Source organism: Centruroides sculpturatus, unplaced genomic scaffold (assembly GCF_000671375.1).
Source record: "Centruroides sculpturatus isolate CEXI.00-Female unplaced genomic scaffold, Cexi_2.0 scaffold364, whole genome shotgun sequence".
In the NCBI taxonomy this organism is placed as follows: Eukaryota; Metazoa; Arthropoda; class Arachnida; order Scorpiones; family Buthidae; genus Centruroides; species Centruroides sculpturatus.
The window spans coordinates 195,128-211,532 of record NW_019384799.1 but is presented as its reverse complement, the minus strand read 5'-3'; the positions used below and the strand labels follow the sequence as shown (position 1 = coordinate 211,532).

Here is a 16,405-nt window from a genome sequence, read left to right as displayed (position 1 = left end):
ATGTCTTTATTTTTTGCGATTGTCGATATCATCGTTCTCGGAATACAGCATGCAACAGTTAAAATCTCGAACATGCATGCCACCTTCATATTTCTCAACAATCTCTTTTTTCAGTTCCATTGTGATTCTAGTCATTTTTTAGTTTTCTGTTGCTTTTCATTTGCCTTTTAGCAATTCATGATTAATAAAAATAATAAAATTTTACTTACAAATTAAAATCAGAAGAAATTTAACAAAGTTATAAACCGTGGCAGCGCGAACGTTTAGTCTGGTCTAATACACCGATAGTGCTACTTGTTCATAGATGGCGCGTATAATTGAATTAAGTTGTATACCAAACAAAAGTCGTATACCAAGCAAAATTTGTTTTGTCCAAACAGGACGTATTCCGAATTTGACGTATTCTAAAGCAGACGTATACTGAGGTACCACTGTATTTAAGTAGAGAATGCTCCCATGTGTGATGAGTCATGCCTTACCTGACATCCTCATCCAAGGTGCATGTGGCTAAAGCCATAGTAGCTTGTCTATTATTAATTGAAATAAGATGTTGTTGTAGATGCTGTTTTAATGGACATATTGTAGCCCCAATGTCGGCTGTCTCTGTTGTCCTGAAGCGGTATAGTTTCATGAGCTGGATTTTTGGTCGTGGTAGTGTTTTATATGCTAATCAGTATTTAGTGCATTTATAACTTTTAATCTATATCATTGTTGGATTTAAAGGTCATCCATTAATTATGTGTATAGTTTAAGGGGAAGAGGAAGTCATGAAGAGTGAGTGCATCATTGTACAGTACATGATGTAGGAGGGCATCAGGGCATTGTCTATGTGAACTTTGTTTAGTTGTATTATTGACATCAAATAATTTCAGGATTATGTCAGGCTATAGTAATGTTACTATTAATAATTAAATGTAATTTAACAACATGAGGCAGGGCTCAAATCCACAACTCCTGTTGCCATGAGGACACATTTTCAGTTATACTTCAGGCCAATTCTTTTCTTCCAGAATCTTCTAGATTAATTAACTATTAATTTAATTATAATTATTAAATTTAATAAATTAAATATAATTGCAGAAAAGTAGCCCAATATAATCTGGTGGTTGTTTGGCTTTAAAAATTTATAGGGTTTGTGATGTTTGTTTATGCACTTTTTAAACACTTTTTATATGTAAATATATAACTTTTAACTGGTTATAATACAAGTTTCAACTTATAATTTTTTAATAAGATGAAAACATTTTAAATATTTTTGTAATAATGTTTAAATTATAAATATTATTTTATGTAAACAGGTAACAATATGAGCATCTGAAGAAAGGCTCTGGTGATGTATATTAATATAATAGGCTATTTAAATGAGATTACAAGATTTTAATTAGATCAGGAAGAATTTGCAGAGTTTAAGTAATTTTAAAGATTATTTTTTAAACAATATAAATGAAAAGGTATTATTTTATTGCCATTTGTACGTTTTTGATTGTCCCTATTGCTTTTGTGTTAAGTTCAGGTTATAGTGATAATGACATGTTTGAATTTCAAAATAAAACATCCTGAATTTTAAAATGAATACAAATAAAATTATTCATTTTTTGCAATCAAATCAAACTGATTTTATAAATAAGATTTTAATAGATTACATATTTGAATAAATAAAAATATAAAATTTATATGGAAAATAATAATCTTGTTTTGTTATAGTTCCTTTTCAACACGCTTTAGAATATGTACAGCAAAGAGAATTCCCACTTGAGAAAGGAAAGATATTATTTCCAATTGAAAGAATTGATGATTTATTATCATCTTTACATAGATTAACCTTATTTGAAGGATTATACCATATGAGAAATTTATCAATGATAATTAGTGATGTGAGAATAAAAGATATTGAAAAATACTTAACTGTAAGTTCTAATAATTTTAAAAAGTACATTTAGATTTAAAATAAATTGTTATTTTTATAGCTTGTTGCCACCCATTATTATCTTCATTATAATTATTTATTGTCTTGTGTTGTAGCAATTTATTTATGATGAAATTTATGAAGAAAATACTAATCATCTTAAAGCTTGTGAAGTTGAAAATGTTAGTTATTTCTTTCCTCCGTGTATGAGTCATTTATATAACATTTTAAGAACTCGTCATAGATTGCAGCATCATTCTAGAGTAAGTAACATTTATATACCATATTCATTACAACTTTTAATGCTGATAATGCCTTTTACTTTCCTGGTAGTTATGTTTACATAACAAGAGAAAGTATTGGAATCATGTCAAATTTGACCCTCCAAATTCAGAGGGTCAAATTTCATGGGTGTATCTGAGGGTGCGTTTACTTCTGAGTTAGCAGTGCTAATTCTGATAACCGGATGTGACGTCATTAGCACGTGTATTCGTGCTTGCTTGTCCAATTCGAAAGTGAACACATACGCTAACAAGAAATATGGCTGGAAACCGCCATATTTCTTGTTAGCGTATGTGTTCACTTTCGAATTGGACAAGCAAGCACGAATACACGTGCTAATGACGTCACATCCGGTTATCAGAATTAGCACTGCTAACTCAGAAGTAAACGCACCCACAGATACACCCATGAAATTTGACCCTCTGAATTTGGAGGGTCAAATTTGACATGATTCCAATACTTTCTCTTGTTATGTAAACATAACTACCAGGAAAGTAAAAGGCATTATCAGCATTAAAAGTTGTAATAAATATGGTATATAAATGTTACTTACTCTAGAATGATGCTGCAATCTATGACGAGTTCTTAAAATGTTATATAAATGACTCATACACGGAGGAAAGAAATAACTAACATTTTCAACTTCACAAGCTTTAAGATGATTAGTGTTTTCTTCATAAATTTCATCATAAATAAATTGCTACAACACAAGACAATAAATAATTATAATGAAGATAATAATGGGTGGCAACAAGCTATAAAAATAACAATTTATTTTAAATCTAAATGTACTTTTTAAAATTATTAGAACTTACAGTTAAGTATTTTTCAATATCTTTTATTCTCACATCACTAATTATCATTGATAAATTTCTCATATGGTATAATCCTTCAAATAAGGTTAATCTATGTAAAGATGATAATAAATCATCAATTCTTTCAATTGGAAATAATATCTTTCCTTTCTCAAGTGGGAATTCTCTTTGCTGTACATATTCTAAAGCGTGTTGAAAAGGAACTATAACAAAACAAGATTATTATTTTCCATATAAATTTTATATTTTTATTTATTCAAATATGTAATCTATTAAAATCTTATTTATAAAATCAGTTTGATTTGATTGCAAAAAATGAATAATTTTATTTGTATTCATTTTAAAATTCAGGATGTTTTATTTTGAAATTCAAACATGTCATTATCACTATAACCTGAACTTAACACAAAAGCAATAGGGACAATCAAAAACGTACAAATGGCAATAAAATAATACCTTTTCATTTATATTGTTTAAAAAATAATCTTTAAAATTACTTAAACTCTGCAAATTCTTCCTGATCTAATTAAAATCTTGTAATCTCATTTAAATAGCCTATTATATTAATATACATCACCAGAGCCTTTCTTCAGATGCTCATATTGTTACCTGTTTACATAAAATAATATTTATAATTTAAACATTATTACAAAAATATTTAAAATGTTTTCATCTTATTAAAAAATTATAAGTTGAAACTTGTATTATAACCAGTTAAAAGTTATATATTTACATATAAAAAGTGTTTAAAAAGTGCATAAACAAACATCACAAACCCTATAAATTTTTAAAGCCAAACAACCACCAGATTATATTGGGCTACTTTTCTGCAATTATATTTAATTTATTAAATTTAATAATTATAATTAAATTAATAGTTAATTAATCTAGAAGATTCTGGAAGAAAAGAATNTTATTAAATTTAATAAGAGATGGTGCCTAATGCCTCTCTCTATTGACAAATTATTTAGTAATTAATTAAATATAATTATGGAAAAGTGTACCAATGTAATCCAGTGCTTGTTTGGGTTTAAAAGTGCTAAAATCATACAGGAAATCTAATTTATTTATTTTAGTTTTTTTCAGACTGATATTGTCCCATGGTTTTAAATTTCAAGGAGCAAACTGAGATTTATCTTTCTCTATGATGGAAGGCTGGTCCGAAAAAAGAGTGGCTGAAGAGTTTAACACAGGATATATTTTTTTTAAAAAAAGGATATATAATGAATCAGCAGGCTTCAGTATGGCTGACCTCATACTCATAGAAGTGACAAAATTGTGCAGAAGATTATTGTAAATTTCATTCAAGTCCAAAAAGTCTCTGACTTATGAACCTGAACTGGAAATATCTAAAGTACTATTCATAACATTTTGCAGAGACAAAAGTTCACCTTTATACATTCCAGCATCTGAAAGTAAAGCTGTTGAATGTGCTTTTTGAAAATGTAAAGTTTGAAAATAAATTTAATCTATGATTCAAAACTTTTTGAGATGATGTAGCTATGCAAATAAATACTATTTATAATATTAAAAAACTTTTTAATTTTGGCAAAAACAATAACTTTGAAATTTTTCTTGAATATATATTAAAATCAATATATAACAAAACAGTCTTAAATAATATAGAAAAATGCTTGCTTTTTAATTAATTCATGAAGAATTTATTGATTTACTTTTACAAACCTTTTTTGTTTTTTCTTTTACCATCTTTAAACATAAATATGGAAAAGGTTTAAATTACAAAGTTAAGGGATCCCAAAAGAAATTATTTTATAAAACAGGGACTTAGGGACACAAAAAAAAAAATAAAAGCAACAAAACAAGTAAAATGGCAAAGCCATTTTTGGGATGAGACTATGTCTTGGAGAGCACAAGCAACACACATGCAAATCTTGCATATAGAAACAGTCTCAGCATTTCATATTTTCTTTTGACCTGGTTTTCGGTTTCTTTACTACCTACAAGTTTTTTTTTTTTTTTTTTTTTATGTGTGCATGATTTAGGCAACAAATACTCTGTGCCAAATAGCAATTTCTAACATGTGCTCCTTCATACCTCTAAGGTGTGCAGCCGTTGACAGCAGTGCGATTTTAGAGATGAGACATAGTCTCGTCAATTAGGAACTTTATTTGAAAGAAAGGACTTTAGATTTGCTTAAAAATAATCTATTTATGCATTTTAAATCCTCAACAAAATAACCAGTTGATTGAAACCAAACATTTTAAAAAAATCTTTTTTATATATTTAAGCTAGCATTGGTAAATGAAAGTCAAATAATAAGTATAGTAATAAAGCTCTATTCTGAATAAATTTTAAGAGAAAAAGTAATTTAAAATTTTTACAAGATAACTTATTTGCAGACCTGAAGTTAGATTTGTCCTGGATATGGCCTCTTTAAATTTATAAACTTGCAAAAATTATATCTTTAATAACAAAATTATATGAAACAAAATTTTTAGCTTTGGAAAATTAAAATGGTTTAAAATAATATAATGAATACAATGAGCAATTATTTATTGTGACATCGTCACAATGCTGGGCTGCAATTTTTAATCATATTTTTAATTTATTTAATTTAAAATATGTGCTCTCCACCTCAGATTAGTACTGTAATGTCTTGCCCCTGTACATCATACTTTTTCATTAGCAATGGAGTTGTATTGATCATCTATCTAACTCCTTTCAGGGGAAAATTTTTGAATTGAAACAATGTGACTTCCAGTTTGCATCAGAAGTTCATATGTAGGTGGTCAGGGCATTCTTCTCCTATATCTAGTCTTGACTTCATGTATCTGACTCCATCTCAAGATTAAGGAAGAACAGACGGACAACAGTGGAAAGTTTTAGGTCTACATTTTTTTCAAATTGCAGTCCAATTAGATTTTAGAATTATTTTTATATAAAAAACTAATGCAAAAATCAGATAAAAGACTAAAAAATGAAATTCAAAATAGATTTTAATAGATGAAATTAACCAAAAATGAAATTATTTAAAAACATTGACACTAAACTGAAATATATGATAAAAAATAGAACATTTATATATTTATTTCTCTCGGTCAGTCTACTGGTTGAATCCTCTGGAGAGTCCAGAAGTGAGTGCCACCACTTACCATAACAATATTAATACAGTAGAACCTCGAAAACTCGACCTAATGTGGACCGAAGGGTGGCCGAGTTTGTGAAAATGCCGAGTTATCGGGAATGGGGTTAAAAAAAATAAGTACGAGTATTTCCTCAGAAAATACTGTACTGTACTTGTACAGTATTTACTTGTACAGAATATAACAGAGAATAAACTGCCCAAATACCCTTAAACAAAGGAAAAGTACGTCCTTTATGAAGGCATAGAGCCACTACATGAAAATGAAAATTAATGAATACACTGTGTACAGTAATTTACCTGATAAGACAGACCTCAGAAAAATACTTTATGAGAGCTTTTATACTTTTATAAAGCTGTCTATAATGAAAATTAATTAACTAAGGATTTTTTCGCCCTGCCAAGGTGTGGACCAGTTATCCGGAGTGCTAAGTTATCGAGGGACGAGTTTTCGAGGTTCTACTGTATACTGTATATGATTATAGTCCTAAATTCAAATACCTCTGGAAATCAAGATCCTCCAGAAGTCTTCTCCATTAAATAATGTTTCAATTTGATATATGTGCAGCTGATTTTGTTTAACAAATTTCAATTAAATTAAGCAGAAAAATCTTGAAGGGAACTAAAGAAATTCTAGCATGATTTTCCTGGTCAGTTTAGGTATCAGTTTAATATTGAAGCCACCAACTAAATAGTTATTTGTAAAATGTAATTGATCAGATCCCTATTACAATGCACATAGGATGTCACTTGTTTTTTAATTATATAAAATTACTTCTAGATATAGTAATTTAAATGTCAATAAATAATCATTTTTCCTGATATTACAGTATAAATACCAAGTACTTATTCTATTCTGACCATGCATTTGCTTTAATTTCATCTTATATCACCAAATACAGTCTGTTAAACCAAAATGCTTATATTTTCAGTGTGCCAGAACAGAACCACCTCTGGCACACTGAAAAAATAAAAATTTGGTGATATGAATTCTTCAATCATGATCATATCATATGATCATATCATATGATCACTGCACTGTACTTCCAGAGCAAGTAAGGTCAGCCTACTGCACTAGGAGACTTGGAATCAAATCCAGACAATCAATTCCATAAATTTTCTTGGATGGTTTGACATAAATATGTTATGCTCTATCAATCACTACCCAACCATTCTCATTGTGAATCTGGCCAAAACTATGAAGGAAAAAAGGAAAAAAGGTTCCCTTAGTACTCACAGAGCAGAAAGAAAAAAAATTGTAATAAATTATATTTGAGAATTAACTTCTGAAGTTTTTACAAAATAATTTTATCAATGTAGAGCTAATTAATTAATTTTATTTACAGGTCCTGTTAGTGATCCCAAATGGTGGGTGTTAAGAAAGTAAACTGCAAAGTAAGTCAACAACAGTTGTTAGAAAAAAAGTACACTTCTAAGCAAGATAAATATTTCATACTTTCTTCTAACATGTTAGTGATTTTAATTCTTTACAGTTTATTTTCTGTTTAACTGTCAGAATTTGGGGTTACTAATGGGATATGTAAATAAAATAAATTAGTTGTACATTGAGGAAAGTATAACGTAAAAATTAGAAAGTTAGACTCTCAAATATTATTTACTGCATAATTTAAATATCTTTAGTTATTAAAGTATAAAACTGTACAGATTTTTGGACTATTGTATATTTATAAAATAGAAAAGTAATAATGTGCATATATAAAAAAATAATGAAAAGATAAGTGAATTAAATATTGAAAATTATAACATGGTTATTTAATAGAAATTTTAAATGTAAAAATCAATAAAATTTTGACTCCTACCTTTTATAATGGAAGGAACAACTTTCTTTTTCATTAAATTGCAAACAGATTGTAAAGTTTGTAAAACTTCTAAGTGAGAAGTTGACAACTTAGGTGACTTAATTATTTCTTTTACATGAAATTCAGTTTGATTTAAAAATCGAATTGCATCAGATTGACTTTGTCTTTCCAATCGTAATTTAAAGAGTATACACTCAGCATCTAGAAACCAATCTATTTTTGAAGAATGTTCACAGAATACTGATCTACATAATAAACAGAAAAATAAACACATTTAATAAGCATTGATAAATAAGTAAATTTTTAAAAATATATAAATAAAAAAATTTGTTAACATAAAATATTTATATGATACTAAAGACAAAAAATTACTATTAAAACATTATTAAGAATTTTTCAAATATTCAGAACATGAAACATCATTAATTGTATCACTCTTTTGTGCAATTAAACACATTCATCTCAACATAATATTGTACTTATCCAAAATATAATTCTAATATAGTCAAATGCTGATCTGTTGCTACTTTCAAAATATATAAAGGGTGTCAAAAAAATGGATAAAATTAAGGGGTGGAAGAATATAACAAAACATTTCTTGCCATAGAATGTGTGGTTGAATGCAAAGTGTTGAGGCACAAACACAGTAATGACTCATAACACAGAACATGGAAAAGAATCTTCAATCTCTACCATATTCAATGTTCTCACCACCCTTGAATGACTTGCATCATGCCTGTTGCTGAGAAAAGATTCTGCCTCACAGAGTGGCTGGTGCAGGTGCTTAAATGTTTTCTGACTAGGAACTGGAATATTGGGAAAACACTTCTGGTATATTTGTTGCCCTTTCATGGAGATCCATCTCTTCAAGGTTGTGAATGACTATGTGCAAAAACACACTTATACATGCTACTGGAAAGCACCCTCATTTGCAGAAAGTTTTGCCATCTTTTTTAAAACACCCTATATATATTTTAAAAATAGTAATTTAGAGTATTTTATAATGCTAATATATGTTGCTTAAAACTGTAATTAATTTTATATCTTATTAAATTAGTTTTTTCATCATTAAATATTTTTAATGAATAATATATGAAATAATTTGAGGTATTAATTTGATATGTATTGATAATATTGAGAACATATATTGTTTGCTTTTGTTTCCCATCATATGTACCCTATTTATTTGTCTATTTCTTTTTTAATAAATCTTTTATATCTTAATATCTAAAAATATGTTTAAGCTTTGTAACCATATACTTTTTAAATCAGTGCACTTATTGCTATGTTGCAGTAATAGTACAATAAAATAGCAACAAATAATCATAATCTATGTAGTATCTGCTGTATGTAAATATTTTGAGTAGCTAAATAACAAATTAATCTATAAAAAGAAAAATAATAATGCCAACTTCTATGTTAGTAATGACATAACTTTTGCAAGAAAGATTTTGCCAGAACAAAATGCATTCATTTGAATTTGATGTTTAAAATTTGCCTTACAACCCAACCAAAAGTTCATATTTTTCAAGTTTTGTTGAAATTATTAAAGAACAAAAATAGAAAAAGTATAAAATATAAATAAATTTGTTATATAAAAAACATAATCTGTTTATATTTTCTATAGAATATCAAATCTAAAATATAAATAAGACATACTTTTTGTTTCTTATTTGTCCTCAGTTAAATTTGCATAGACTTTTGAGGCCATTCATTAATTATATATACAGTTTAAGGGAGGAGAAGGCCACAAAAAATATGTTATTGTACAGACAAGGAGAGAAATTGAGGCATTGTCTACATTGACTTTTTTTGTAGTATTAGTGGCATACAAATTTGTTCTTAAAAGCTTAGATACTAGTCATGTGAATAAACTACCAATTAGAAAATATTTTCAAAACTTAAATCGTTTCTTCAATATCAGGGAGGATCCATGAACTATTTACATGTAATTGAAGAGAGAATTTGTCAAAAGTACAGCATTGTATAGAATAGGGAGGGAGGAGGTCAAAAAAACGGTACATATAATTAATGAACCTTTTCTTAAAACAAGATATTTATATTCTTAATTAATTTCATAAGAATAATTAAGCAATTTTGCAAGTTTTGTATAATTGGTATTAATCATTGAAAAATTATTATTATTAAAAAATTGATCATGAGAAACATTTGAATGTTCAACTTATATTTAAAAAAATGAATTCTGTTTTCACAATAATTGGCAACTTAATCTAGAAATCAGTTCAACCACATTAATACAACTAATGATAAAGAATCAACTGAGACAAAAATAAATGGAAACAATGTAGATAAAAAAAAAAATAGAAGTTAAAGAAATATTATCGGGAATTTATTTTAAATTCCTAATAGGACATACTTTCAATTGCTACACTTGATAAGAAAAGAAAGATTCAGAAATAGGAGAAAATGCAATGATTGATTTCTTTCATTCAAAATGGCAAAGTAGAAGGAAATCATTCATCTTTTGCCATAGACATTATCTGTGTTTGGTTTTTTCCCAGCTTTTTCAAAAAGAGACGTTAAAATAAATTCAAGATCAGATGATCTTTGAAAAGTTTAAGAAAAATAATGAAGTCAAATTTAAGAAAATCATAAATAACATCAGAGTAGCAGATTAAAAGGAAGGAACAAAACAGAAGTTAAAGATAATTTTCTCTTTGATCTCTTAACGATTAAATTTGATAATGAATGATCAAAGAATCAGAATACCTAAGAATAAAATGCGATATGCGATCCGATACTGTCCCATCAATTAGGCATTCTGACTGACTGACAGTTGAAATGTTTTCAATGAGTCGAATCAAAGACTCTTCGTCATCTTTGTACCTGTGTAAGTCGATTAAAAATTTAAGTCGTTTCTCTGCATATAAACGCAATTTTCTTTGAGAAATCACACCTTTCGGTGGTTTTATATAAAATGCCATAAATGTTATTTATATTCATAACTCATATTTTGTGGTTATCGTTTTCTAAGTGTAATATTATTTAATTTTTCTGAAAGACGTCACCATTTCTCTTCTAAATTAACAATAATCAGTTTATTAATTAATAAAAATATCGAATTCACAGGTGGTTATTTCATGTAAGGCGCCATTTTTGACGTGTTGCCAGCTATTACTAAATTCCCCTCATTTATTATAAATAACATTTTCAAGAAAATTATAAATTTAAAGAAATATAAGTAAAGGTTAAAGTTTTATGAAGAAATTAAATAAAATACAATCAAAATATTTTATTCTATTTTTAAAATGGAAGGCGGGCCGATAGAACAGAAGCAGAGTTGTCAGGTTGAGGGATTAATTCCTTGGCATTTTCCCCTGAAAAAGTGTTTAGGAATTTTCTTTAATAAACCGCAAATAGGGATATTTAGAATATCCGTTTTTAATCCCTGAAGTTCTTAACTCTGTTTAAATTAATAATGCAAATACGGAAACTGTTCCCAAAGTGTGCGTCGCGGCTTCCTCACAAGGACGCCACGAAATGTTATAAAATTTTTATAATGTTAGAATTTAATGTACTTGTTAGAATTTGATATAGGGCGCCTTAAGACAATCTGCATTTAGCAAATCAAAAAAGTTTGGGAACCGCTGAAATATGGTATGAAAACAATGAGACGTGTTATTAAAATTTAAAAAAAAAAAAAATTCTTATAGACGTGCATCTTTATTCTTCCCAATAAGAAAACAACAATCGACAATGGCTGCGTTCAGCAGACTCAACAGTTCCGAAGCTGTTGAGTATTTTTCTGATGAACGCCCTCCACAGTAGCTCTGTTTCGGAACATGTTTGGTGTTTTGACGCCACATTTGGTAGCGTCTTTCATTTACGCTTATTGCTATCTGCAACTGTCCAATTATGGCTGCTTCCTATTCCAATACGTCATTCATCGTTCAGCAGATGTAAATATGTAACAGCTACCGATTGAAACACCTTGGCTCAGTTACAATTGTTGATACAATTATTGGAACGCAGCCAATGTTGCTGCTAGTTCGAACGTTAAAAGAACGGTTTGTTGGATCATTTTTAACTGACATCAACTTGTAAAGTGTCAACCTTTGTTAACAATTGTGATAATATATTTCAATGCTTTTACTACTTTACTAATACATTTATAATTACATGATTTTCTTTATAAGGGTTTGATAATATTTCGCACGTTCATTTTCCTTAATGCAGCGGTTTCCAAAGTGTGCGCCGCGGCTTTCCATAGGGACTCCACGAAATGTTATAAAATTTTTATAATTTTACTTCCACTTTCAATTCAATGTGATAAAACGCGACATCTAGCAGATCTGGTGCAAATCATTAACCCAGTAATAAAGGTTGCACATAGAATCGCAAAATGTAAGAAGCCTCATACCATCGCAGAACTCATTCTACCGGCTGCTATAGATATGGTGAACATTATGATTGGTGAGTCTGCTGGGATGCAGCTTTTGTCCAATAACACCATCAGTCGCAGAATACAGTACATAGCGAAGGACCTTTACTGTCCAGTTAATTGAAAGAATATAAGGAAAGGAATTTGGGTTGCAGCTGGATGAAGCTAAGATAATAATAATGATGTTCACTTGATTTGCTATGTACAGTTTATAGATAGTAAACATTGTAGAAGACTTTCTCTTTTGTAAAAGTATCACCTCTAGTGCTAAGGCTCACGACTTGTTCGAGATCCTTATTCTGATATTTTTATATCTGAAAATAATTTAGAGTGGACCAAATACATTTGTATCTGTACTAATGGTGCTCGTTCTATGTCCGGGTGTTATGGAGGATTGCACGCACTTTTTCGAAGCAAAGTCCCTGGTGCACTATGGATTCATTGCATTATTCACAGAGAAGCACTCGCATCAAAATATCTGAGTCCTACATTGAACCAGTCCTTAGAATATGGCGGCCGGATGGCCGAGCGGTCAAGGTGGCAGCCTACCGTTCTGGGAGACCCGGGTTCGAATCCGAACGGGTCAAAAAATTCCCAGGAATTTTTCGGGGGTGGTCCGTTCGGATATGCCGAGCCCCGTCCCTCATCACCCGGCAGCCCCATTGTGGGCCTGGCCGAACCCATAATGGGCTTGCAAAAAGAGGCCCTCTTAGTGCCCACAGGGCGGAAAGAGTTTTAAAAAACGTCCTTAGAATATATAGTAATTATAGTAAATCTCGGCCGTTGAAGGCAAGATTTTTCAAAAAAACTACGTGATGATACGGGATCCGAGCATATGTCTTTGTTACACTACAGCACTTCAAAAAGTACAAAACATTACCACGAGAGAGCGATCTCAAGGTAATGTTTTGTCTCATACATTTGAACAACGACCAGAAATTTATATTTTTCTTAAAGAAGACCACAATTTTCCCGAAAATTTTGTGAATGAAAATTTTATGGTAAAACTAGGGCTGTGGAGTCGGAGTCGTGGAGTTTTGGTGTTTTAGCCGGAGTCGGAGTCGGAGTCGTCAAAAAATCCGCCGACTCCGACTTCCTTTAATTTACCAACTTGTTATGTATATGGAACAGAGTCGGAGTCGGATGGTAAGGAAAAGTCGGAGTCGGAGTTGGAGTCGGTAGATTTTTACGCGACTCCACAGCCCTGGATAAAACTAACATCCTTATGTGATATTTTTGAAAATATTCTCTGAATCTCTCCCTGCAGGGAAGCAACATAAACCTTTTAAAGTAGATTGAGAAAATTTCGGCTTTTATAAAAAATAATCAAACTATAGGAAAGAAAAATAAACGAAGATAGAGAAGAATGTTTCCCTTTGTTGAAACGGTGTTTTTGATCTCCAATGGAGTTGATTTCTCTCGAGGCATAAAATCTATTTTTGAAGAACATTTATCACAGCATATCACCTGGTTTGAAAAATATTTTCAAAATGATAATAACGATAAATTTGCATGGATTCAAGATTCATTTAATGCCAATTCTCTATCTGAATTTACTGTTGCAGAAAAAGAGAATCTTATTGAGTTGTCTTCCCGACAATACATTGAAAACAAAATTTAGTAGCATGGAATTAATTGAATTTTTGATATCAGTGAAGGATGAATATTCCTTCTGAGTGGTAAAACTCAGAGAATATTAATTCCATTTGCGACTTCTTATTTGTGCGAAGCTGAATTTGATAGCTGTGATAAAAACTAAACATTGCACAAAAACTAAACTGCACAAAAATCAATGTGGAGAAGGAAATGAGGGGTGGATGTGTCCAGTTTGATTCCAAGATTTGAAAAATGTGCAGTGATCAGTAGGATCATCCCTCTCACTAATTCTGATTAATTGAATTTGTTCAATTACACTTTTTTGTTATCTTAAATACGTGTTTTATTTATTTTTTACTTAACGTCCTAACTCTTTAACTTAAAAAATATTGGCTATTTCGCAAATTGTACTTGTTAGAATTTGACATAGGGCGCCTTGAGAAAATCTGGATTTAGCAAGGGCGCCGCAAATCAAAAAAGTTTGGGAACTACTGCCTTAATGGCTTCTAAATTTCTAATGAGAAGAATTTTTTTAAGTGTGTAAAATATTCTTTTACATATGTGAAAGAAATTTTTGTTTCCTACAAACTATAAACTTTATTGAAATTTATTTTCACTGGGAAATACACCTATAAAATAAACTAATAGAGAATAATGTGACTGCTTGAAATTCTATAGCAGTAAATAAATGATTTCCTTTTATTTATATATTTAAAGCCAGCCTCATGAAAATGAACTGAATAAATGTAGCTTCTAGCTGTATGCATCTTTGCATCTCTTCTCATTGCAATTACCCACGTATTTATCTACTCTCCATTGTTGAATGGAAATTTATAAAACAAAGTAAATCAAATTTTTAATGACTTAAAATTGCTTCAAATAATTATTAGTGTTTAAATCATTTGAAAATCATTTGAAATCATTATTGTGCAATAAGTTTTAAGTAACTAAGCATTAAAATTAACTATGGAAAGTAATTCCAAACCCTTTTTTTTTTCAAATGGTTGGTTCAGTTAATAGCATAAAAACTTGACGGCTTAACTTCCTGTATAAGTACAACATCATAAATGTCAGTAAGAATTATTAAAAATATTATGTTAAAAATTATAATTTATATCAGTTACAATGCATGAAGCATCTGTTTAGGGCAGGGGTGGCCAACCTTTTGCATACCATGCGCCAATTTTTTGATAGACGAGTTCAGATGCGCAGTGGCGTACCGTGGGTGTTAGCCGCCCGGGGCGGAGAAAAATTTCGGCCACCCTTTAATCAGGTATTTCAATTTAAAAGATCAAAATTCAGTTGTGTGAAAAAAAAATTAATAAAAAATGCGGTGGTGGTGTAGTTACCCGTACAAAATAGTCCCATTTGACATTAGTGGCATACACGATTGCGAATGTATCGTGAATCGTAGAAGCAAAAAAAAAAAAGGTCAACAGGTGTAGCAGTCCAACCGACTCGTGGACTGTCCGGACGGTAGCACTGTCATTTAGACGCCTATGCACTGATCGAAAATAAACATACATGCATACACTGTAATTTACTATGTGGAGAACACTCATTTTATCTGTAAAGTTGATTGCAACGAATTGTGCAACAAATGAACTTGCCAAGACAGACTATAAAAAATTAATTTTCTATGTAATATTCTTAATTGCAAAGAAGCCAAATCTGGCAATGTTGCTCAGAACTGACTAAAGCGCCACTTGTAATCGTCCAATGCGCCAAGTTTGGCGCATGCGCCACGGTTTGGCCACCCCTGGTTTAGGGTTTAGTGAAATCATCTATAAAATATGAGAGTAATTTCTAAGATAAATGCTGACAAAAACACAGAACTTTTTGCATTTTTTTTCTTGTAGAAATGAAAAAAGTTGTTTCTTTATTTAAAAACTATAGTCTTAGTAAAAATAACATTAATTTATATGGTTAGCACTACGGTACTACAGGTCTCTAAGTTTCTTTGGGCTAGATGAAAAATTCCCAGCCCTCCCCTCTTGACCAGCCCTGAATGTAAATTCATATAGAAAATTTATGAATGTTACGTTATTTTATTTTATGATGTTACTAAAAGATGTTTATCATTCTGATTAATGATGTCTTATTTTCTAGCAGACACTATTTATTTTCTTCCAGATTACAAGCAAATCCAGATTTCTGAATAACATATTTGTTGTATTATCAAAGGAATTTAATAGCAATTTTCCTCATTGGAAAAATTTTATTCTTTGATCTTTAAATCTTTAAACATTACATTATTGCATGTCTTATTAACTCGATAAACTACTAAGGCTTTAGTTGCATTAGAAGCAGCATATTATTTCATAATTAATCAATCAATCATTCTCGACTATTTGTCTAGCTTTGCAGGATCAAAATTATAGTGATGCCATATTACTAGACTGTTACAGATGTAGACTGACTAATTATATAAATTCGAAAAAATTAATTCGTTTATGGTTTGAAGAAATTACGAAAGAGGTC

The 16,405-nt window shown here is 29.9% G+C and overlaps 1 protein-coding gene across 1 annotated transcript in view; it reads right to left on the bottom strand.

The window, feature by feature from the left end:
- Positions 1–11,038, bottom strand: part of LOC111629519 (DNA primase large subunit-like) — a 31,297-nt gene extending 20,259 nt beyond the window's left edge. Inside the window, exons 1-4 of the mRNA XM_023373438.1 lie at positions 10,657–11,038; positions 7,927–8,171; positions 3,004–3,206; positions 2,742–2,888 (exon numbers count right to left, since the gene is read on the bottom strand). Coding sequence (XP_023229206.1) covers positions 2,742–2,888; positions 3,004–3,206; positions 7,927–8,171; positions 10,657–10,871 — 810 coding nt within the window. The 5' untranslated portion in view covers positions 10,872–11,038. The remainder of the gene's footprint in view (positions 1–2,741; positions 2,889–3,003; positions 3,207–7,926; positions 8,172–10,656) is intronic.
- Positions 11,039–16,405: the final 5,367 nt, after the last annotated feature.